This window comes from Haemaphysalis longicornis, unplaced genomic scaffold (assembly GCF_048455015.1).
Source record: "Haemaphysalis longicornis isolate Haplotype H1 unplaced genomic scaffold, Haemaphysalis longicornis Haplotype H1 scaffold_3, whole genome shotgun sequence".
Taxonomy (NCBI): Eukaryota; Metazoa; Arthropoda; class Arachnida; order Ixodida; family Ixodidae; genus Haemaphysalis; species Haemaphysalis longicornis.
Window position 1 is genome coordinate 193,718,644 of NW_027526335.1, and position 24,801 is coordinate 193,743,444.

At 48.6% G+C, this 24,801-nt stretch overlaps 1 protein-coding gene across 3 annotated transcripts in view; it reads left to right on the forward strand.

Moving 5' to 3' along the window:
- Nucleotides 1-5,628, forward strand: part of LOC144173637 (arylsulfatase I-like) — a 70,330-nt gene extending 64,702 nt beyond the window's left edge. For 2 of the 3 annotated variants that reach the window (XM_077701976.1, XM_077701977.1), the window contains 3 exons: nt 2,469-2,762; nt 4,058-4,500; nt 5,394-5,626. In XM_077701976.1, coding sequence (XP_077558102.1) covers nt 2,469-2,762; nt 4,058-4,500; nt 5,394-5,522 — 866 coding nt within the window. In that variant the 3' untranslated portion in view covers nt 5,523-5,626. Of the gene's footprint in view, nt 1-2,468; nt 2,763-4,057; nt 4,501-5,393 lie in introns of all 3 variants that reach the window. The other variant, XM_077701978.1, reaches the window with a different exon arrangement.
- Nucleotides 5,629-24,801: the final 19,173 nt, after the last annotated feature.

Genomic DNA, 24,801 nt, shown 5'->3' on the forward strand with positions numbered 1-24,801 from the left:
GCTTCGCGCGCTTGGCGTTCCTCCAGTGAAGCAGCTCGCCAGGCGATATCCGAGGGGTGGTCAGACGCCAGTTTCCGCCGATGTCTCAGGCCCTCGAGCTCCCACGCAAGGCTCACAGAAGAGATGGCGGCCCGGGACCGCTCTCATCCATGGCCAAGCACGTAACACTCGCATGCGTGGCCGGGCGGCGAAGCGCCCATGTAGACTTCATTTGCCCATCCTGCAATGGCGGCAGGTACTCACGTCTGGCGACTCGACAGACGGTGGCCCTCAGCCCGGCCAGTCAGGTGCAATGCAACTGCGGTCAAAAGAAGGTGAAATCATCCGCGACGGCGAATCCGATAGACGAGGTTCGTTAATATTTGCTTAAAAAATCTGGGCGATCTCCACTAACGCGAAACCTGGGTACGTGCGAAGCATGCAGTGTACAAGTGTATGATGAGGTTTCGAGGACGCGGTTTTGATGTATGATATGGTTTCGAAGTTATGATGAAGTGTATGCTGCGTTTTCGATGCTGAGCGCTCGGCGACTTAGGCATTGGATTAGGTGGTGGCTGTGTGACGAGCTGTGAGTCTAACTTTGACGGCGGTAGCACGGGCTCAGTGTCATGAACCAAGTGATATGCAACTTTCGTTTCTTAGCTACCGGTTTCTTCGCTACCGGTTTCTTCGTTACCGGTCGGTAACGAAGAAACGATAACGCTGTCGCAGTGCTCCGTGAGGTGTTGTATCTCCGCCGTCTCCATCACAAAGAGAAATAAACGATCGTCTGCGAGGTTGGTAGCTGCCGAGTAGACGAACGAAAGTACTCAAGCGCTCGGCACAAAATGTCTAAAATTTTATTGGTTTTTAGAGCATGCATGTACTAGATTAACATTCGTAGACTTGACATGAAGCGAAGATGTAGTTACGAAGCAAAAATCATGACCGCTCATGCAGGGTTTCTATCGGAAAGTACCAGAGGAATTCCAATGAAAAGCTTGTCTCAGCATGCGGCAAGTGCGTTGATGCCAAAGTACGTAAAAAAGGTTCTTGATACATAGTGATTGTCATGCGCATAAATTTGCCGTCGAAACGGGAAAAGACCGTGCATCGGTAGCACTTACTGCCACAGGAAACATCTGGCTGCAGCTGCCGTCTTTCGACATTCCTCCTTAGAGTTAATACTATGCGAAATCCTTCGTCCCCTTGTGGTGAAAACGTTCAACGCTTTCATAGAAAAGTATTATCATGTTTAGGTTTTGGAGTGGCTCAGTGGCTGGGTTACCCTTTTCAAAGGCGTTATGTTCCAGAGTTCGATTACCGAGATTTCCCTAACCGTAATTTTTTCTTACGGCATTGGGGTTTTTTGTTGCGACGGACGGAAAAAGACGGACGGAAAAACAATAGCAATGAATCGTCCACTATGGACGACGCTGAAATTACTACGAGTTTTGTTTACATGTGAAACTGGTTATTTTAGGGTGGAGTCGAAAAAGTTAGAGAATTCCCGTGTGCTGTCAATGCACGAGCATCTACAAAAAGGTAATGGTTAGAGAAATGGGCTGTAACCGTTGTTCCATAGAAAATTTCCCAGCCTTCATTACATGAGATTACAACTTTATTTAGGTACTATAGCTGACAGTAAAGTTGAAAATGTTACCAAATTGCCGTCCACTATCAGTACATTGGCAGCTACGCAAGGACTATGGATAGAGAAAGCAGCTTGAGGTCTTGTGTTACCAGTTTCTCTGCACTCTGCACTCTCTGCACTCTTTCCCCCAGATTTATTTGGCCGACTTACTGAGCTATATTGCAGTAAAGTTCCAAACGTTAGAGAATTCCTGTGTTATTGTTTTCGAAGTTCTTCTGCTCAAAATTCTGCGTCTGATCGGTGTCTTTTGACACACAACTTCAAAGACGGACGGAGTGAGTGTGGTGAATTTTATTAGCGTTGTTGATGTGTTTTTCTTTCTTGTTAAGATATCTTCATGTAGAAAAAGTTCACGTGTTTTTAAATATTCCTTTGCAAGACAGCGCTCCGCATATTCCGTTTTCGTCCTTGTGTGAATTTTTCTGCGCTGTAAACCAAGTCCTGTTAAACCAACTCGTCCACAATTAACCTTCACAGAGTCCAATGACTCGTACTTTTCGTAGCCCTTGGAACTCCAGTTCAACCATTTATTTCCTATTTTAAACAGCTCAGTACAAACGCAAACCGAGTATCAGTTGGAATATTGGCGTATCACGTTTCTGAATACAAGGCACGTGTGTGACACCTTTGCGGATCGTGCACCCAATCATAAAACCAAACACGGACGCGGAAATACATGTGCTTTAACCTAGTGTCGAAGAAATCGCTACAACGTTATCAAACCGAACTCCTAAATCATCTAGGCCCGTTTGAAAACTGAGAAAGATCCACTAATTATATCTAGTTTCACGCGAATTTCGTCGACCGAGCAACTGTTTTATCGCTTGATGTGCAGGCATGGTTGATTCCCTGGACGAGTCCATAGGATCGCTGCTGGAAGCATTGGAAGAGGCGTCCATGTTAGAGGAGAGTATCATCATTTTCAGTACCGACAATGGAGCCGCCCCTGAAGGCTACCACGCCAACTTCGGCTCCAACTGGCCCCTGCGTGGCATCAAGGGAACCGTTTGGGAAGGCGGTGTTCGAGCACCAGCTTTCATCTGGAGTCCCCGGCTGCAGAGAAGCGGAACTGTTTCACAGCAGCTAATGCACATCACCGACTGGTTACCGACGCTCTACTCAGCCGCAGGTGTGTACACTGCCCGCCCGCATGCGCAGTTGTCGAGAGTAGGAGCGACATTTTTACGAAGTTTAGCGCTGCAAACATGTCTCTTGAATGGGTGCCGTTGATTGAAAGCTTCAGCTTTGAAGGAACGCAATGGGGATGCTCACTTAAGTGGTATCGACTAGCGAAGAATATGGGTGCTTTGTGCGGCGGAAAATGACAATTCTCAGTCATTACAGTGTGACGCCGATAGGAACTGGCGCAGGCGATCGTATAGCTGGATTTGTCAAACTCCGGAGAAGAAAGAAGTTGCTGGTACTATTTTGGCAATGTGTAGTTGCAGGATGAGGGGAAAAGGGGTGTGTTTTAACTGTACAAAAATGGTGGTACAGAGGATGAGCCTTTTTTGAGAAATGCTTTAAATAAGGGCACGTTTTGTACCTACCGGCTTAGGTTTATCGGATTGACATTCTAAGATAATGACGTGCCAATAATTTGCTCAACCGTGCTGGTCCATTTCTTTCAAGATTCAGAGATTGTCTTGATGTCCTCGGTTTGTTCGGAGAATGTACGATATATTAAAACGTTTTAGCGCTAAACCACGTTTTATTTCATAGTGCGAGGTCTTGTAGCGTGTTTGGCAGTCACCATATAGTGTCACCATACAGTGGCTGCCCTTGTGTTGCACTTTCTTCGTCTTTGTCTGAGTTCGCGCTGGTTTTATCCAAGAACCATATAGTGTGTGGCCCTTGAGTGCAGTGCGGGACCGCTGTTTCAGGATATAGCCACTCTACAGGCCCAATTGAGCAGCACATACGCGTGACTCGGCTAGTGGCTTCTTCGCACCCCTAAACAAAACTAATTTACGGTAGGGGCAAGCAGCAAAACTTTGTTACAGAAGGCATGGCCGGATCAACTTGCCTTAATTTCGATTACTACCAATAGTTATGACCAATTTTCTCTTTTAGTGCCGGATAAAGCGTCGGGAAATATTTCCTAGATGGCGACGCAAGCAGCAGCGCTCCGGAATATTTCGGGTTACCTAATTGTGTCCGCTGTTGTGAACATAGTTCCCGCCTGTTCCTACAGTTTCTCTCACGACGTCTCTACATATACGTAGGTCGTGCGTTATAGCTTATTGCCTGTGAATTTATGGAATATTTGCGCTGAAGTGGAGGCGACAGGTTGGTTAGTCTTGGTGCTTATTGAACCATTTGTGTACTTACCGCCACATTTCACTATACTAGTAACATAGTTATTCAAAAACTAGGCTACTTGCCGGGAAACATGGGTCGGTTTTCTCGTTCTGTGCCATGCAGGAGGCCACCCACAACATCTCGGTGAACTGGATGGCCTAGACCTGTGGCGCGCACTTTCTCGCGGCACTCGCTCACCTCGGTCCGAAATACTGCTCAACATCGACAGCGAACGCGGGACAGCTGGTTTGCGCTACGCCGAATACAAGCTGGTCACGGGAATCTTCGGAGAGGGGTTGGACGGCCGACACGAGATTCCTGGCGGCAGTCGACCACACGAAGATCTTCACCATCTACTACAGCAATCGCGAGCGGCGTCCGTGCTGAGACGTTTCTACCGCAAAAAGTCAGCGTTTCGTTGTCGCAGGGGTTTCTGGAGCGGAAACGCAGCAGTAAACTGCGGGCGTAGCCAAGAAACGAACTTCGTCACTGGGGAAGAACACTATTTATTCGACATAGCTAGAGACCCTTGCGAGCTGACAAACCTCGCCCATAAAAGACCAGATGTAAGTAATACATTGTAAAGTAGTGGGTGGGTATAAGTCAACTATTTAAGCGACGTTTAACGATACCGTCTACAGGTTAAAATTAATTGTTAATTTTTATTCTCGCGAAGCCTCTTTGTTTAGTAATGAGTAAAATTTGCTTCCCAAGCATTTACTGCTTTAACAAAAGTGGGGTTCATGTACCTGCCCGTAAAACGTGGGCTTTTGATAACCAAACCGCATACCTTTTTGTACAAGAAAGCACTCAGTATTTCGTTCCGCGTAAATGTGTTTGTGGCGCTGCAGTTTTCTTGTCGTCAAATACGAAGCTTTCGTAAAACCTTCTTCACAAAAACAAACTGGCAGCAAGCCACGGGGAATGTAGAGATCCTCTGGGGGTAAACCGACACCGGTGACAGCCTTTTACTTCAGAAGCAACACTGCTTTCACATGGACATGAGCGAGGTTGGTCTTAAAAATTGCTCCTCCAAACCCATCTTAATCGTTAAGCCCGTGCCGTCGGGACTTAGAAGGGCTATATATCATAAAACCCAAAACAAAAATGCACAGATACAGGGCAATTTTCATATTATCAAGCACTTACTTGCCTTTTTTTATATAACAACTGCAAATGCATTCCGTGCGACGGGATAGACACGAAGGAAACTCTATCGGCAAAGTGGGCATGGCACTTTTGCTGAATTTGTGCAAAAAAGGCGCGTACATAATTGGTGTCAAACAGGTCCCAGTATTTTTTATATACTGCGAACCATGTAACTGGTAATAATAAAAATAGGCGTGAACTACGAGAGACCAAAAGGTTAGACAGGACACAAAGGCACCGACTGAACTGTTTTTGCTACTCAGCGTAACTATTTTAGCGCTCCGTAATTGTTGGCCGTTTCTTCTTTCAGCTTCTTTCTTTCATGCTGGGAAGACTGAAGACGTACAACGAGACCGCGGTGCGGCCAATTGATCGCACGTTTGATCCCAAAGGTTTTCCAGAAAATAACGGCGGTTTGTGGGGGCCGTGGTTGGGGTAGCATCTGGGGAAAAAAATTTAGGCGCCGAAATAATCTTCAACTTGTTTTTAACTGCAATTGGGAGTTAATAAAATAACCTTTGAATAAAACCACGAAGGATTGCTTTTTATTGGCAACACATTTTAGCAGCAATGATGAAAAGCGCTTGAAGTGAAACCTTTGTGATATTCTGGAGCTTTCAGATCAATCAGGAACCATGTTATCGGGCAGGAATTTCGAACTCGGCGGAAGAATTAACTTAAGAAATATCGGCGAATGGGTCATATTGAAGGAAGCCGGGCTCAACCATGGATTCTATCTAGGAGACGTATATTCCCCCCCGAACCCAAATTTTAGCCTGTGATATCTCCTACCTTCACCACCTTGCCTGCTCTGCTGGGCACAACATTAAATTTTAGTGGATACCTGGACACAGCGGCATCAAAGGGAACCAAAAAGCTGATGAAGCGGCCCGTAAAGGCCTTGTGCACCGGAAACAGCGCAAGGTGTATTTCACGAAAACAGAAGCTTCTGCCATGGGTCACCGCTTGGCGGTGACCGACAAAAACCGTATAAGAAGTAACTTGCAAAATACCCCCTGCTTTTTGCATAATATTAACCCAGTATTAAAGTCGAGACTCCCGAGAGAGCTCCCTCGTAACCAGGAATATCTTATACCATTGTCTACGGCTGAACGGTGCATAAAGAAATAGGTACCTATTTCGCATTGGAGCGGCGCCAACTCCGCACTGTGGTAATTGTGCTTGTGTCGAAACATTTCAACACATTTCATTAGAATGAGCGGCCTACATGGAACCGAGATCTCACTTATATTGAAAACATTGAATGTCTAGAACAGGGACTCTCAGAATTATTTTAGTACCATAGATTGGTCCTTCGAAGCAGCGCCGAGGTCCACGGAGTTTGCTCTCTTAATTGTATGACATTGGCGCAATTTAAAAATTGTAAATGTTGTAGCCCGAGCTCAGACTAAAAATCAAATTCATGTAAGTGCGTTATCACGCCAAGTCCACGACAGTTGTTTTTATTGTCTTTCCTGCCTAGCTGTTAATTGAACGTTTACTTCACGCATCCGCAACCAACAGCAGAGAAGCATGTAGGCGACAGTAAATGCCGGCAAACCTATCTGTTTCTTTTGTTAAAGAGCCTTCTCTCTCTCTCTCTCTCTCTCTCTCTCTCTCTCTCTCTATCTCTCTCCTCAGAGTGTAGTCATGAAAAAGGTCCACTAGCCATGCTCAACGTACTCGTCCGCAAACAGCAATGTGGATGTCAGAAAGGACTCACGTGCTCTTGAGTCACACAAATGGATGTTTGGACGACGCCAGTTTAAAATATAACCTCCAGGAGTATCCGAAAATACTGGGAATAGGCGAATGTTCAGTGTGGTCGAGTATTCGATCGAATATCTCTCTGTTCGTTGTTCGCTTCGATACAAATGGAGGTTGTTAACGGAAGAACGACCGAAGCGAGACCGAAGCCATGGCTGCCCTTTACGGGGATCATCACTTTACTCGCACTGTAAATCCACGATGATGATCATGACTGCCGCATAGCCAGTGGGAGATTTAACATCCTCACGCGCGTGCAATGTTCGTGCCTTCCGCTGTAGAAGTGCGCTACAGCACGCCGTACTTGCTGGCCAGTGGACAGCTTCTCGAGCTGGAACCACGACGGCGTATCGGCCAAATTACAACATAGCCCTGTATTTTTGGATGATATACACGCAGATTCTCACAGCTAATTGGAAAGCTTGAGCGTCATGTGGACTTTGGTCACTACGCGCTGATGCCTCGCTTTGACACTTCTTGAACATCTCCGTACTCCGACGCAGTTTGAACAAGCGAATCTGGTTCTTTCGAGCTTCACAACTCTGAAACTGTGCACTGCGGCACGGCGAACACCCGGCTCGGATTTTACCATCCTCCCAGTCCAGCGAGATAGTTCATGGTGAGTAAACAACAGGTCCACAATCCTAATTTTCGGTCCACAAGCTCCTTCCTTGTACAGCTGCCGGCAAACGCTGTCCCTTTTCGTCTCCAGCGGTGCTTGCGCCGTCTTGCCGCTTTGAGGACAGCCAAGCGCCTACACGGTGCCGTGGGCGATAACCAACTCTGTGCCCTGCTTCCCGAAAGACCTCCTGTCCTTCAGTATTGCTGAGATTGCCCTCAATATAATGACGGGCAACCTGGAATGTCTTGGTGTGGAGCGGTGTTCTTAGATCAGTTTTGCTCCTCCCTTGACTTTTCTTTTCTGTAAGTCCCGTTCCTGACGAGCGCATTTTATTCGTAGGTGTCAGCTCAGAATATGGTTCTCCTGTTTCCCCACCAGGCCCGCCTGTCTCCGCGGAATGACGAAAAATAGTCTGCAAAGACGGTTCAGCCTTTCTGGCTATAGGCACACGGAAGGACACAAACTTGCGTTTGTGTGCTACTTCACGGACTACGTCTGCAATGTGTGCTATCCGGATTTCACGAAGGTCCGGCGACGTTTCACCCTTTATGAAGTCGGGAACAAAGATCTACTCGAACTCAAATTCACATGGTGGCAGCTTGATTCTTTCGGTCGCGTCCTTCACTTCGCGCGTTCCGTCGTCTACTTGGGAGGAAGTAGCTGAGTTCTCCTTGTGTAGGGCTGGCGTAGCCTCACGTTTTTCACAGTTGTTTTCCGCTGGAACGCTCAACGCTACCTTGGTGCTGGCTCCCACGTCGTCAATAACTGGAACGTGGCTGTTGTCCGTCGTCTTGACACGGCACCGGAACCCCTTGCGTCCTCGTGGTTCACCATTCGAAGGGGAAACCTGAAGTATCAGCAGGATGACTGGCGACGTCGACGTGTGCAAGCTGACGTGGGAGGGGTTGTGTAGACGGGGTGAAGTTTCCTTTCCGGTAAACATAATGCCAGCTGCCCGCAGATCGTTCAAAGTCGATCGCCGTCGACTGAGGGCCCCGCATATCCTTTCCTGGTAGTGCAAAATGTCGTAGAAATCGTGTTCGAACTCGTCTCCTTCCAGCAGCTCACCTACCATATCGTTCAGCTTGTTGAGTTCGGCGTCCTGCTGTTCGAGCTCATTGATAGCCAACTGCAAGTTCGACGCAGACTGTGAGGGAGCTTGCCGTAACTCGGTCACTGCCTTTAGCAGCCTCGTAACAACCGCGCGCAGAACCTCCCTTCACAAACGCAGGGAGTCCAGGTCATGACCTGCTTGGAACTCGGGGGACGTACAGTTGATCCCAAGCGTGGTAACCTGGACGGGACGGTGCGTATCTGCGTCCCGTTGAAGGTTCCGGTCGGTCATATGTGGACTGTCAGGGCCAGATTCGGTGACCTCCGCATGAGGGCGGGTCAACAACTGTCAACGGCAGTCAAATCACGGCGTTCTACGAACCTCAAGCCGATGGGGACGTCGGTGGCCTCCTTCGCCACACGTGTTTATTCTTCCGGGCTTAACGGCACCAAAATGTTAACGGAGGAACGACCGAAGCGAGACTGAAGCCATGGCTGCCCGTTACGGGGATCATCACTTTTCTCGCACGGTACTTTCACGACGATCATGATAATGACTGGCGCATAGCCAGTGGAGATTTAACAGGGGCATCTGATTTTTTCGAATTATTCGGCGTTCCCGATTATGCAGACGAAATTCAAGCTTTTCGATCAAGACTTGCCAGATGTCAAGTGTCGCGGGTTCGATTCCCCGCCGCGGCGCAGCCGCTTTCTGATGGACGCAGTTGAATTCAAAGTGGATTGGTCACCGAAGTCGATGATTGAAGCGACGATCTGATGAGACGACGACTCGCTGGCTCGTTGGCTGACGGCACATAGCCACTGATGGTCTACTCTAAGTCAACTCAAAATGCAAAATATGTACACTTTATTCACACTATGTATTCAAACCTTTCGAGGCTCGTAATCACAAACAAGAGTTCGGGCAAGGCCCGCGTCGAACGGGGCTCGCCGCTCTCCACCTCCTGTGTCTCTCTCCTCTTCCAATCTGTCTCAATCCTGCAAACTATCAAAGTCCTCGGCTTTCCCAACAAAAACTCGCCCACAAAAGGGACTTCACAACTTGAACGAGGATGGCCCACACTAGGCCCCTGATTGGCCACTGTGACAAACAAATCTAGGTGGGTTCGAAATAGTGAGGTGACCCACATGTCTCATTCTCATACAGAAACTCAAAGATATTCCCTAAAATAGAAATATACCAGAAATCAAAACCAACCAACTAAAAGCAGACCTAACGCCGGGAATCGGCTCTGGGGCGGCGCCTCTTAAAGTATTGTCACCACCGTGCACGTCTGTTCGTGCTCCGCGCCGCCACAATTCCTTCCCTCTGTAAACACGCGGAGTCTGGTCGCTTACCCATTGACGCATCCCATCCGCCGAGTCGCCCGGTTCAGACGTGTTACGAACTGAAACTTCGCCCAGTAACTTTGAACAGCGCCGCTGTCACAGACAGAACGACTGGCGACCTCTTCCTATGTTTGACATAAAAGGTTTGACCCCTTGACCGAACTTCAGCTTCTCTCTGGTTCGGGAATTCTCGTAGAGAAATCGCGGTCGTTAAAATGCCAACGGTCGCGCTCCACCGGTTTCCCAAACGAACGCAAGTAAATCCTCCTTCAAAAGCTGACACCGCTTTCAACTATTATGGGGTGACCGACCCGTTTGTATAAGTCCTCTCTGGGCCCCATCGCCGGGGGAGCACAATAGCCCGGCGAATAGCAAAGCAGCCTCTGCGGCTTCTCCTTACTCCCCTCACGCCCAAGTCAGCTCGGTCGGCGTGAAAACAAACACCATACAGGTAAACAAGCTAACTCCAGCGAAAGATATAGAGTTCCCTTTGGCGATTTCAATTAATTAGTGAGATACCCGAACTTAAGAGAGGTGAAAAGCAAAAAACGCCCGTGTGTATAAGATTTCGACGCATGATAAATATCACCAGGTGGTCAAAATTAATCCCGAGCTCTCCTCCAGGCGCGCCTCATCGCTTGCGTTGCGTCGGTGTGTGACACTACAATCAATCAATCAACTTCCGAAATGTCTTCCGAGGCTCGTCTGAAGACACCACCAACGCGGACATCCCTATAATCAGTGCCACGGAGTGATCAGTGCCAAGTTGTTGCCGTGTCAAGTGGTTCGACAAGCTCTTCTCGGCCATTACGAGTTTAATTTCAATGGCAGCACTGAAACGACACCGCTGCCGACAGAGCGGCACCAAGCTGGCCCACTTATAATGATGATTCGATACGGAATTAGCGCAACACTTCAAAGTGGCGGCCTATAACTTGCGCTTTTGTTGGCTACGTCCGCCGTAGCGGCTACAATACCCTTCTTTAGATGCATGGTGCTCTAACTCAGCTGCCAACTACGTGCCACGTTTCTATTTTGGCGACTACTTATTATGTTTGAATAGACAAACCTTCTAAGTGGAACCATCACTTTATTAGTTACAATTTTGTATTTACCATAAGGCAGCTCGCTGCGTCAGCAGTCGCGCATTGGTGTAGGCATCACCTTTTTTGTACGACTGACGATGACAAGGGCATGGCATTTACTCTTCAGTCGCATAGGTGTTCAGCCGCCTTATTCGTAATCCGCCGTGGTGCTTTACCTCACTATTTCCAGTCGCTGCTTTTGTAGAAACAAATGGCGTCGCCTGAACCCGTGTTTGGGAAGCCTGGATTTACTAACCCCATATGCAACTTTTTTTTTAAAGCACCTGTTGGAGGCGTTACTGGGTGCGACACCTGAGGACTTGTTTTGAATACGCCTAGTAGGATGACTAACACCCTCGCCATGCATTTGAAACGACATTCGGGCAAGCACGAAGAACACGCGTACTTGCATAAGCTTTGCAAACCGCAAAAACAACGGGCACCGAAGAGGCTGTCATCGCAGCCAACCGGGGCACGCAAGTCTAGGCCGCAACTTCAGCCTTCATTGACAAAAGCACAGGTTATGACCACCGATATTGGAGCAACCATCGGCCCCGTCAGCAACCATACAGCGTGGTTGAGTATTCCAGCTTCATTGACATGATGTGCTGTGCTATTCCGGAGTACGTCGCTCCTTCGCGGAAAGCCCGCGGTAAAAAAATAAACTGTTGGAGCTTGTTCGGGACGTATTCGACAACATTGGTGGCGAGTGTGTCCCTCTAACCCCAGATGGGTGGACGTGGCAGCGCGGTGACAGCTTCGCGCGTGTTGCGGCCCACATGAGGAACCGTGACGTCCTGCAGCACACTTGAGCGCTTGCCAGCAAATCGACGCCACAGGAGCAAACTGGATGGAACAAAGTTCAGTATCTCCGAGACGCCAGCGAAGATTGGGGACTGCCCGACAATATCGAGATTTGTTTCATTACTGACACCGGCAAAAACTCAGTTTCAGCGGTTGTGCAGAGGCTTGTCGAAGTCTGCGCCGAATATAACTGAAATTTGTTTGTGTCTGATCTAGACGTCTAGCTTGGGTGCGCAAAGGTGGAAATTATTAGCAGCTGCTGCAAAAGTATTACAGCCCTGGACAGAGCAACAACTGAGTTGTCGCAGACCACTCGGTAACGCTTTTGGAAGTCATGCGTCTTGTACATAGGATAAAAGTGGTTCTGCGTATGCACATCTTCGAAGACGAAGACAAAGCATCGTTGGCAAGGAGCCTACTGCGCAGCCGGGCAGCACTATTTTCGGACCTAAAATGGGCCCCTGTTCCGGCAATGCCCATGCTAGTTCACCCTCGATACAAAGCTATTTGTTACACCAAAGCGAGTAAAAAAAGTGGGAAAAGGCTACACTTGCAGTTGAACATGAGCTGGTGCCAGACCCAGAGGACTGTGCCCACACATATGGTTTCCAGACGTGCAGAAGCCTCAAGCTGACACTCTGGGGGGTGTATTTCCTTTGCTAAGTTGTAACATAGGGTAGCATAGTTTTCAGGACAAGGTTATTCGGCAAATGATGGACTACTTGGGCGCCCTCTGCTACCACGGTTGCCGGCTGCCATGGAGGAGCGATGGCAGCCAGCTTTACCCTGCGCTGGCCAAGGTAGCACGACTGTACCTTTTCATTCGTTCCACGCAAGCGACTATTCAGAAGCTGTTCTCGACCGTAAGAAATTTCAGCAGCCGGCAGAAGCTGCTCCCCCCAGAGAATGTGGAGCAACTAGGATTTCTTGGTGAAAACTTATAAATCCAGTATAGAAAAGCTGTTCATGCAATTTCTGACATATTACAGTGCCTACTTTAGTTCCAAGGCTTAATCGGGTCACAGTTTGCTATTTATTACAGCTTAATTTGTAGTGTGAAATATTCAAAATATTCGATTCGAGATTATTAGACCAAAGCACTACAGGCGTCGAATTCTCTTCGAACCTTGTGGGAATTGTGAAACCCGCTGTACCGACTCGGTACACGGTCAGTGCTCCGACACCCGCGCGGCGTTTCAACGATGGCGCGGCTTGCGCAACAGCATAACAACCACTACGGCGGGGTTCGCCTGTGCACCGGGAGGTGGTGCAACCACCGCTTCGACGCGCTTGGAAGCAGGCAGCTCGAGAGTGGCTTGGGGGGCGGCAGGTACGTGGGCTGCGGTGCTCGGCGGCGGGGGACAGCCGCCCCGAGCGACAGCATCACGGCGTGGGGTGTCGGAGCCTCCTGGGATTTCCCCTCCACCCTGGTCCGACCAACGTCCACCGGTAGCAACGCGGGACCCGTCGACAACCTAGAAGACGGTAGCGCTAGTGGGGTTTTTGGAATAAACCCCTCTGGAGGTTGGCGTCGGCTGCATTTGTGTCTCGCCTGTGGGCGCTGTCCATACGGCAGCCGCGTGCGGACGATCGTCCGTGTCAGACCCACACCACCACCTCAGATTCGCTATTCGCCCACCCCTAGAAAATACGGATACACAATTCTCTTTTCCAAGTCCTCGTTTCACCAACTCTATGAAGTTATTCCAATCATATTTGTTTCTCAGCAACCAAGCACACAGGCGGCAGGTTTGCAGGAGAGGAGAAATCTGCTTGACCGAGAAATAAGCATCAGAGCACTTGCAGCTCTTCGCACAGTTATTACGAATAGCCGTGAATGGCGCGCCGCTTTCTGCCTGTGATAACCAATCGTTTCCACTTCAGTTCCCGTACCATCATGCACCCAGTCATCAGGGGAGCATTTATTTCGGAGGCGGACCCCAAACCACAGCTCAATGATCATTCCGCATGACTGCCTCTCGCGCCGGCAACTACCTCAAGGTAACCCCCCATATCCGGATTCATACTAACCAATAGCTTCCCACAGAGATATACAGATCGTATATCTTTCCTGAACTGCCACGCACGTGGGAAATAGAAACCCTAGAATACCCCCAAGACACATTCCCGAAAATGCCACACGGGCAGCACCAAGTTACGGCGCTGCGCTGCTCCGACCTGATGATCCAATACAGCTTCACAGCGGGAACAGCCAAGGTCATCGGCCATACTATAATTACCACACCAGCATAATCCTGATTTATTGGGCTAATAATAGTTATTTCGTCCTCTCTATAGTTGCATATTTATCCCGAAGTATGTCCTTGCTACAGCTTCCCTTATATTGCTCGCAAAAGAAGGCGAAAGCCTGCGACGGCAGGCATGGCTCACAAAAGCAACTGTAAAAGCGTTTCTTAGACTTATTTTTTTTAGCCTCAATCGAATATGCCTTGTTGATGGGGGCACGGCAGCCATAACCAGCCTTGTGAAAATAATGCAAAAACTGCGCAGGTTTAACGATACTAAACCTAGTTATCACGAGTGAAATCAAAGACTATAGTAAGCACAGACTATGGCAAAGATAGGCGGCGAAATGAAAGATTTCGCCGCTTACCTAACAGCAATATATAATGCAATATCCAAAATATTGTTGAATGCATCCTTTCGCCTGTGGTGAAAGCAGCCGTAAAACTCTCGCCTTACAAAGCGTCACAGGCCAGCGTCAAAGAATTGCGCGCCGTCTCAAAGATGTCAGGCGGGCACAGCGGAGGGGGGAAGATCAAACTGTATTGAACAAACCTCCTTCGTGGAAGTTGCGAGAGGCGAGGACAAGAAAACAAGAAATGTAAGGGGGAGAGGATCTGTGGTGAAGTGGCAGGTTAGGATCAAGCCTCTTTCCACGATATTTTCAGCAAATCAAGTGGACTATCGGACAATGATTTCATTCCCTCATGGCTGTCCTAAAGAAATACCGCTTGATTTAGCTTCATCCCTATACTATGAATGTAGTCATGACATTTTCCGTCTGTAGCTCCAGGAATTCGTGCCGGGTGTTCATATTCTTCCGTGCCAGGAATTGCAGCAGCCGAAGGTTATGAAAAACAAAAAGAAGATTTTATAAGGGAGCACTTGTGCTACAAAAGCGACCAGCCATGCCCATGGGCGTCGGCAGGGGGCTGCAGAAGAGGTGTTTGCCCCCTAGTTCGAGCCGGACCAGAACTTCCCCCTCTTCTTGTCACTCTTCCGAAGCCCCTTTTCTCCATTTGGGCTTGCTTGTTTTTTCCGTCTAAATTGGTGATCAGAAACTTCCCGAAACCATCATTGCACCAGATACGTCAAAACAGGGGGAGGGTCCCTTCTGTTGGGGTTTCTCCAGCAGGAACGCACTTAGGCACCGTAAAACCAGCCACCCTTCTGGCGCCTTTACCGTGCAGATTCTGCCCGTGGCATTTTTCCTGAAACCCCAAAGTGTTTTCTTCGTATGATTTCCGGACCTGCGTTGCCCATCCCCGGATTAGTTATGCCGCGGTGCTGAGCCACTCAAGAGAGAGAGAAAAGACTTTATTGATCACAGCCACTCAAGGGCTCCGTCAAATGTGTCGCAAATGCTGGCTTCCGTGCATCTTCTGATCTGAAGTTGTTGCATAGAATCGGAACGTACATTGACATTCTCAGCACACATTTATCATTTCGGCAAGTCCATGACTGAAACGAACGAGGTCCAGTTATTTTTGTTACGAGACATTTGATACATTCGCTGTAAAGAGTATGCTAGATGCGCTGTTCCGAAGTGGTATCATTATGAAGGTGGGAAGATGAAGAAGACGCTGACGGTGACGCGCGTGTAGTTCGGTCTGTAGCTTAGGCAGCGCTCTCTTATACAGTGTCTTCATAATATCCAACCTGTAATGTAAATACATTTTTGTAAATGCTGCTCTACCCGGTATCAATATGACAATCCATTTCGATTCCGCAGCTCCTCTCCTTGTTTAACACAAATGCTATAGGGATCGCGCCATAAGCACAATAGTTGCGTCCCCGTCTATTGCACGGGCGGATGGTCATTCAAGGCACTGTCATTCAAAGTAGCTCTGAGCAGACGATGTTTACACCTGGCGTAGAATCGCCGGCACAAGTAACGAGTGGCCTATGTTGGAGAAGAGGAACCCGCCCCGTGGAGCTCGTGCTTCTCGGGCGGCTTGCACGAGGACCTGCCGGGGGAGGGATGCGTTCACCGAGGGTTTCTCTTCCACCCTGCCTCACTGTACCGCCGTCGGCCTCACATGAATAAAACCAAACGCAAAGGTTGCAATATCCACAATTTTTAGATGCGAAGGCATCTCATTCACCCGCCTTGTCCCTGCATCCGGCGTCGGCGTCGTCGTCGTTGGTCGGCGTCCACCCCTCCCCCATTCTCCTCGCCGCGCCAGGTTCGCTCTCCGCCGCTCACCCCCTGTCCTCTCCGATAGCGAACACTCTCGCGAGGGGCATTGGATTGGATTCAATAGGATTGGCTTGGCTTGGATTGGATTTGGATTGGATTAAATTGGATTGTGTTGGATTGTGTTGCGTCATAGCCGCGGCAGACGCACTGGCGCCGGCGCGTCCTCTCACCGTTATGCTCGCTATAAAACGCGGTGCCTGCGCCGCTCCGCTCCAACGTTCCAGCGCCGTTCCTCCGCTGTCCAACGCTGCAACCTGCACCCCCTATGCGTCGCATCTACACAGGGGTTCCCGCGATGGGAGGTGGGAGTTTTTCTTCAATACAATACGAGAGATTAGTAGCTCACAAACTATACGAGCGCTTGCGATGGTTCTGAAGTTAACAAAACGTTGTTTTTGAGCATAGTGTTTTTTTTTTGGAAACAATAGCGCCAAATGCAAACCTGCCCCATATTTATCGTTTCCATTGAAGCTGTCACGAAAAAAAAAACGCTCTCCTATGAATTTTCGACCAATTGCACTTCCGCGTACAACATTTGCCGTATTTGGGCCACCCGACGTCACTTCCACTCCTTAGACCTCTCCTGAAGTTTAACGACCTAACTAGAGTTTGCCTATACACAGGTACAAACGTTGTGTGTGAGATTAGCCTCCCTCACTAGTAACCCAAAATCAGCCTTGCTCCCGGTAACCAATATATTCGCACAAAAATCGGCCTTCGTCTTCTCTAAGTGCCAAAGCAAACAAACGTTCTCCTCTCCTACATAAAAAACTGCATTTTAATCCACAAATAAACTTTACTTTTTGTAGAGAATCACATTTAGTTGACTCGAAAAGTAAAATGTTATCAACTGCACATGCCACTGGTGAAAGTGCAAAACAGCGATAGATAGATAACTTGCTTCGTATTTTAGTGATTAGTCTACCTTGGAAGGCTGACATACGCTTTCAGACGAATTTTATAGACCGGTCCTTGATGTGTATAGACGTGAAAAATACCGGTCAGATATTCGGAAAGTTCCTTGTACGGTTTGACATAGTAAAAGTTGCTCGTGGTTTATCTCCGCCTGTTCGCGGTTGGTTCGATTCAAAACGAGTAATATGATATCCGAAGCGCCGGCTAACCACATCTGTCTTTCCACATCATATGCGCACGTGGGCTTGTAAATCTGGACAGCCTTTTACTCGTAATGCTAAGGATCGCTACTGTGGCAGTTATTGCGATGCAAAATTAACTCCAGTACGGTCAACTTCACCTCGTTTGATAGCAATGCGATGTCGGAATCGCGCCTATCTCCGCTAGGCTGGACCAACGTAAGCGGAAGTTTTGTGAAAATAATGCCAACAGTGGCGCTACCATGTACATTTGGAGGCTGCAGTGAGCGGCTACCGCAAATGACGCAACAGCTTCCGTTCTATCAGCTGCGTCACGTTCGGCCACCCATGATTGCCGCTCTTTTTGTTTTGGTTTTGAAGACGCCAATCTTCACGATCCGTGTGCCTCGCGCGAATATATGTTTGATATGGCGTATTGTGAATTTTATGCTATTTAATGGGTACTGTTAAACGACCTTTTTTTTCGTTGTCGAAAACTTCAGTGCATTGGCCTTTAAACACGCATTTGCAGATAACTGCGCCGTTATCATTCGATTGTGCAATTTTAAAACTACTTGTTGGGGGTGGCGAAGAGGGGTAGAGAAGTTGCGCCGAATAAATCGGCTGCAGGGGAATGAAAAAGTAGACGTGGATGCTTAGGCATATACAGCTTCGCTGAAAAAGTCCCTCTGCACTAAGAGTTGGAGTTCAATATATCCAATTGTTCAATATAGCCGAACCCTGTCTATAACGAATTTTTTTTGTGAGTTCGCAATACGCGAGACCACCTGCCATTAACACGGCGTAGAGAAACAAACGTATAAATTACGCCATTACCTTACACAAAACAATTCATTTATTGCATGCACTAAAGCTACTTTCCGCCTTAACTGCCTATTTCACAAGAGAGGGGTGATTTTTGTTTTCACTTTCGTTTTGGCGGAGACGTCGTTTTAGCCAGTTCAAGTCCATGTCCTTCAATATCGAAGTAATTTTGGCAGAGCGCATCGACTAGCGAAAGCGCTTCATTACGCTTCAAAAGCACCGAAGAGACTGAGGATGTCCCTTGTGGCATTTTCAGTCTCTTCGGTGCTGTCAGCAGCACCAGCTGCCATGACATCAGTGCCGTTGTCTGTGCCTGATAGGCTCACAGTGACGGCAAATCCGTCGTTTACACTCAAAGGGCATTCCTTTTGGCACAGCATCTGGAACTTTGGCGAGCTCTTAGCGCAGTTCGCCAATAATGCCGCCTTGGTCCGGACTCGCTGACTGGATGTGCTCCGTCTGAAATCCCGTGCGTCGGAAACAGTTACGGAAGGTGTCAGGCGTCACGTCACTCCATGCGAGGCTCAAAATCTCAATCTCGGACAATCAGTGCGTCCGTCGCCGCTCAGAGACCAAGAATATCGGTGGCAATGGTAGGCGCGCCGAGTTCGATATATCCGATGTGAACTTCCTTATAAGGAATATGCTTCGCATGCATTTTCGTAGTGGATTTGCTTTTGTACGATATATAGCATAATTCGCTCTAGTTGAGTTAGTTATAATCGGGTTTGACTGTACATACGTTGCACCGACATCACTACAGCTCGCATGTTGGTGAACAGCGTGCACAGCGAAAGGCAGTCAACGTATCTGATTCTCTCATCAAGAGCAGTGCTAGGATATAGTGAGCAGTGCACCCGGAAGGGCAGTGGTTACGCCACGTCCTAGCCTCGCACACCGGACCTCTAGAACGACTTCAGCGTCATTGGCTGTATGAAGAGTGAATAAGCGCTGTAATGGTGGCGGTTTGAGGGCTATTGCGAGATAAAGTGACATTTCTGCGGAGCCTCGCCACTAGCAGTCAGCTCCCAGTGATCTCCCGCATAGAAACGAGCACAATTAAGCGAAAGCGCGCCTCCACGTATTGAAAAGTGAAGTTCGTGGCTGAGAATTGCCCCAACGAAAGCACACGAGGAAGACGCAGCGCGGCAAAACCCGTCGGAGCTGTAGGACACGTGGCACCCTCTAGACTCTAGAGCGGTGAAACTCAATCGACCCGTTCGTTCATTTCTGGCTTAGGGCGACAGATGGCGGCTGTAATTTGTCAGTTTCACGGGGCCTCGATGAACGCGGAGTGCGCGGAGATCGAGTCAACCTAGTTGCAGCCATTTCGAGTTGATAGTCTGTTTATTTGCAGGACTGACTTTTCTATCCCCTATGCTTTCATTTACAAACAGAGTACCATTGTTCCGACTACGCGTCACAATCCGCGTCATCTAGTTTTTCTAGGCTGAACTAGCTGTCGGCATTGAATTCTGGGTTCTCGGCACAGCACGCGGGGCGCTTCTGCTATTGCCGACGGCAGTTGGCGGTAAGGTTGAATCACACCGTAATGAGAAATATATCTCATCCGGAATCTATGTTAACTTTTTGCCCTGTCATTGTCACATGAAACCTGATTTCGAATAGTGTCGAATGGTTTGCGGGTATTATGGCAGTTTACAGCGGATTCCTGAGGAGACTCATTCTGCGAAAAACCTTTGTTTCTCTGATTGTTGTTAAGGTCGATGTCCGGTCCAAAAAGGAGGCGTCGCTGTAAAAAGTACATAAAAAGAACCATAATTGATCCGATGGGAGTTGAACCCAGTCTTTATACCGGCAGCCCAATGCGTCACCAGTGGGCGATCACTGTTCGTGGCCAGCCGTAGGACGAAAGCTGTTTTCATTGTTTGTGTTTCTTCCGTCGTGGCATATGCACACTGAGGGAATTACACGGTAATAGGCAGCCTGGACAAGCGACGTTCCCGGTTCCCAGAAACCCCTAAACTCCAAAATGGAAACTTAAAAGCTGTAGAATAGTGCGTGTCCTGTGCTGTAAATCTAAGAAGTGAAAGCGAAGAAACTGACGCATACAAAGCACGGGCAAGAAACCCACGCCAAAAGACAACAAAGTAAAAGTGAAGATACGCAAGTACGCCAGAACTCATTAAGTACGGCCAGGCTTTCGCCTTCCAAAGTTGTAAACGACATAAGAGCCCCGAGAAATTTTTGGGTATTTTGTGCTGAAGTTAGTTAAATTCACGGACGTTTGAACTATTTGTCCATGTTTGATAGCGGTGTTAACAAGATATTGCGTAGTATTTTTCTAGCGAAGCTTGTATTGGCGGACGTGCGGCTTCGGTGGTGATGTAAAACGAAACGCCTAGCGGCAAAGCCAACTTTATCAACGTGCTCTAATGACGATAATGATGAAGCCCTTGATGTGTGTGTCACGTGCCCACTGAAAAGGATGGGCCAGAGATGAAGGGTTGACTGTGCCAACTTTATCCGCGTGCTCTTCGGGTACTTCCAGTGCGACGAGGGTAAGCTGCTCATGGTAGGTTCCGCGGAAGAGCGGGCAGCCGTTCAACAACGTAAACGTTCCAAATAACCCCAAAAACAAATATCTTCAATAACGTATAACAAACACTTCCGTTGGGGTAAAACTCAGAAAAGTGAAATTATTTCGTTTTCGGTTCATTCATGATTTTGTGCTTCATTTCCGTCATTGGGCTTTGATTTTAATAGAACTGTTTTTATTTTCGTTTTGTGGTCATTGCATTTCGATGTAGTTCGGTTTGAGTTTCACTAGGGTAAAGCGTTCTAACACACCCTGTTTCCTGAGTAAAGGGGTTTGTTACTTGCGGATGTTTGCAATACAGCACAAAGAAAACTAAACGAAAACATCACGCCCTGGCCAGCTACTTGAGCATGTAGTTCTCAGTCGACCGCACAAGCAATATCAAAGAACGAGAGTTACTTCGTAATAACCTGGTAGGATTCAGGCATGGGTTATCCACTCAGGATGTTATGCTACAGCTGCAACATCGGATAAATGAAACTCTGAAGCACCCCCCCCCTCTACCCCCTCCGATGTACTGGTAATCATCGGGCTGGATCTCACTAAGGCGTTTGAGTGCTTGAACCATGCGTCTATTCGTAATTATCTGAACAACCTCAATGTCGGGGTCAAAGAATATACCTGCATTGCGGTATTTCTTTCGCAAGGTACCACACAATTAAACATCCAGCGATCAAGTCGACCTACATAAGCCTCGGCAGCAGGGGGACGCCACAAAGCTCCGTGCTCTCCCCCTTCCTTTAAATGTGACCGTACTTAAGATTTCTCCTTTGCTATACCAGGTACGCCTATAACATTACGGTGTGGACGATTGGTAGTAGTGACGGTGATGTACAGGAACTCCTGCAAGCAGCCGCTGATGTTGTGCACACCTACGAACATACTCCAGGGGTTTGTCCTGTGCACATCACAACCCATCAAGGCCGGGCCGGACACCATCATGTGCTCCCGGCATTCAGGTGTTGCTCCAAGGAAACGCCATCCCCAAAGCTGACTGCATTCGAATTTTGTTTCTACGGATCCACGAGAAAGGCTCTAACACAGCAGGCATTCAAGCATTGCCAAATTCGGTTGCTCAGATTAGGAGATCAATCACCCGGATCGCAAACAAACAGCATGGCCTCATAGGGCCCAACCTCCTCCGTGTTGTGCAGATAGTTATTACCAGAAGAATTACGTCGTTCTGTGTCTCACGCTCCGGGAAACAGAAAGACAAAAAAGCATTAGAATTATCTGAAAAGCCACGAAGGCAGCAGCCGGCATCCCTACTAGCGTCGCCACGTACCGGCGTTTAGAGATGGGCATCCATAACACCTTGGAGAAGCTCATTGAGGCCCAGCGTACAGCTCAATACAATCGGCTAGCAGGTACCATCACCGCGAGAACCATCCTGGAATCCTTGCTCATTCCTTCCGTCCATGAATGAAGACCCAAGATCACCTTAGTTCGAAAAATCCGGAAACACATCACTGTGGCACTGATCCCCGCAACGTGCATCTATCACATCACTAGGAGCGCAGACCGGCAAGGGCCATGGCGCTTCACATGGAGATCCACTTTAACCTAGAGGTCTGCTGCGTTGGCACAGCGAGCTACCCTGACCGAGGCGTGGTAAAGGCAGTGGTGGTTGGCCATAAAGGTAATGTGATATCCTGGTGCTCAGTCACCACGTCCCGCCAAGACACAGAAGTGACCGTCATTCTCGTAATCATGGGTACGTGGGCCAGAATTATATTATCGGATTCGAAGGCCACCTCATGCAACTACGCAAGAGGAAGAGTTTCTACGGCAGCGACGTATATATTCTGGACCCCCTCGGAGATAACACCAAGACAAGTCCACCTGATTTCGACACCAGCGCACTCATCCCTCCCGGAAACGAGATGTCATACGAAGCAGCCCGAGGATGCTGCAACCAGTCTGACATCGAGTCCAAGGAGGTGCCGCTTGACGCAGGGGGGGGGGGGGGGCAGAAGGAGGGGATAGGCTCTGGAAGTATGAAGAAAAAAACAACATTATAGGGTAAGTCGTCTGAAACCTGCTAGGAAAATGATCCCTTACAAGAGGATCCTCAGTACGATGACGTAGGCTCCAAATATACACTTTCCCCAACCCCTCCCAATGTCATTGACACTACACAGAAAGATACGAGGACACATGGAAATGGTGCAGACTGTCAACTGATTTATTCACACACATCGTTTGTTCGTGTTATCTATTCACATGCCCACAGTTGGTAACCTTCAAGGAGCAGTCCTCTCTCCCCTCGTTTTTATTCTGGCTCTTCTTAATCTCTCTAACCGCTTAGCTAAAATCCAACACTTTAAACATAGTTTGTATGCCGATGACATCACTCTCTGGTGCGCCAGAGGTATTGATGCACAAATTGAGGATGAGCTTCAGGCAGGCACAGACGTGTTAGTCGAGCAAGTGGCACTCGCCGGTCTTGAGTGCTCGGCCTCTACTAAGTCGGAGCTCATTACCCTCCCTGCCCCTCGCCGGTCATGCTACACGTCTGACATAGCAATAAAAATTCAGAATTATTCCGTTCCAAGTGTCTCTATACTTAAAGTACTGGCATTGATCATACAATGCAACAGAGCCAAAACCCAATACATCTACCCAGCTCACCTCTCATGTCATCAAACTATGTGCCCCATCCGTTGTATAAGAGCTCGGAACAAGGGAATGACCGACTTTGAGCGTCTCCGACTAATTTATGCCTTCGTGATAAGTCGCATTACATACTCTCTCCCATACCTAAATCAGACTAAAAGAGAACTGTATAAAGTAAATTGCTTCATCCGAAAAATAAAAAAACGGCGTTTCTAATCCCTCAAAGCACTTCCACTCCCAAACTGGGACGCCTAGGCATGTATAACACAGCTGAAGAGCTCATGGAAGCCCACTCTGTAATTCACCTTTCCCGCCTTTCTACCACCCATGCAGGCACATCCAACTTAGATTCGCTCGGGCTTCATGCACCGACCTTTACTGACGAGAGAGTATGCATTCCTCCCGACTCACAAAATCTCCTACTTGTTGCACCCGAAGCACAATGTTAAACGCCGGGAACATCGTGCATGCGTGTTCGCCCGTAAATGCCCCATGGGCCCGACCACCGCGTATGTGTCGTCGCTAGGTTTCGCCACCACAATGCTTATGCAGGCACCGCAATCTACGACCGCAAAGCACCCCTTACCAATCACTAACTACCCTAATGCGCTCCCCGGCCACTGCGGAACAGGCGGCCGTTGCACTTGCGGTCGCTCACCGGCCTATCCCAACAATTAGTATTTCTGATTCCAAAACGGTCATTCCAAATTTTTCCCGGGGTAACATTTTCCCGCAGGCTCTCAAAATTCTTCTTCGAAATCCTTCAACCTCCCACGCGGAGCTGATTTCGACTCCAGCCCATGTCGGGCTGGAAGGAAATGAAGCCGCTAACCTTGCAGCTCGAGAGCTAACCGTCCGAGCTGGGTCAAATCGCATCCCTTCCCAAGGAGCCCAATCAGCCCGTGACAGCCTGTTAACTTTCCAGGAAATTGCCTGCCACTACCGCCTCTCTCGCCGGCGCTACCCTCCACCCCACTGGTCGCTCATTCCCTCTCATCTCTTGTGAGGGGCAAAGGGAGGCGGTGTTTCGCCGTTCGGACCCTCAAGTCCAGCAAGGACGTGCTGAACGAGCAGCTCAGGCCATCGGCAACCCCCAAGCGCTGGTCACCATGGTCGTCGTGTTAGCCCAGCTAGTGCTCAAATAGAGTTTCTTTCTCTCTCTCTCTCTCTCTCTAACCCCATCTCCCCAATCCCTTGTGCCGCATCAATAATTACGACCACTGAGGGGCGGGCTGCTCAGCTCTGTCCCCGAAGTTGAAGTTGCGGTCGTCGCCCTGGCGGAAGATGCCGCCAAGAACCACGGGTAAATAGAATGTAGCTCTCATTCACAAACATAATTAAAGTTCTTGCTTGCACGAGAAACCGCATCAAAAGAAAAAATTCATAGGCATTCAATGAATGCTGATGCAATAAATACATTTACTTTCACGTGCGTACAGAGTTCCCATACACAAAGTATACGTATCCCACGTGAAAAGTATACGTAGCCCATGCGCGT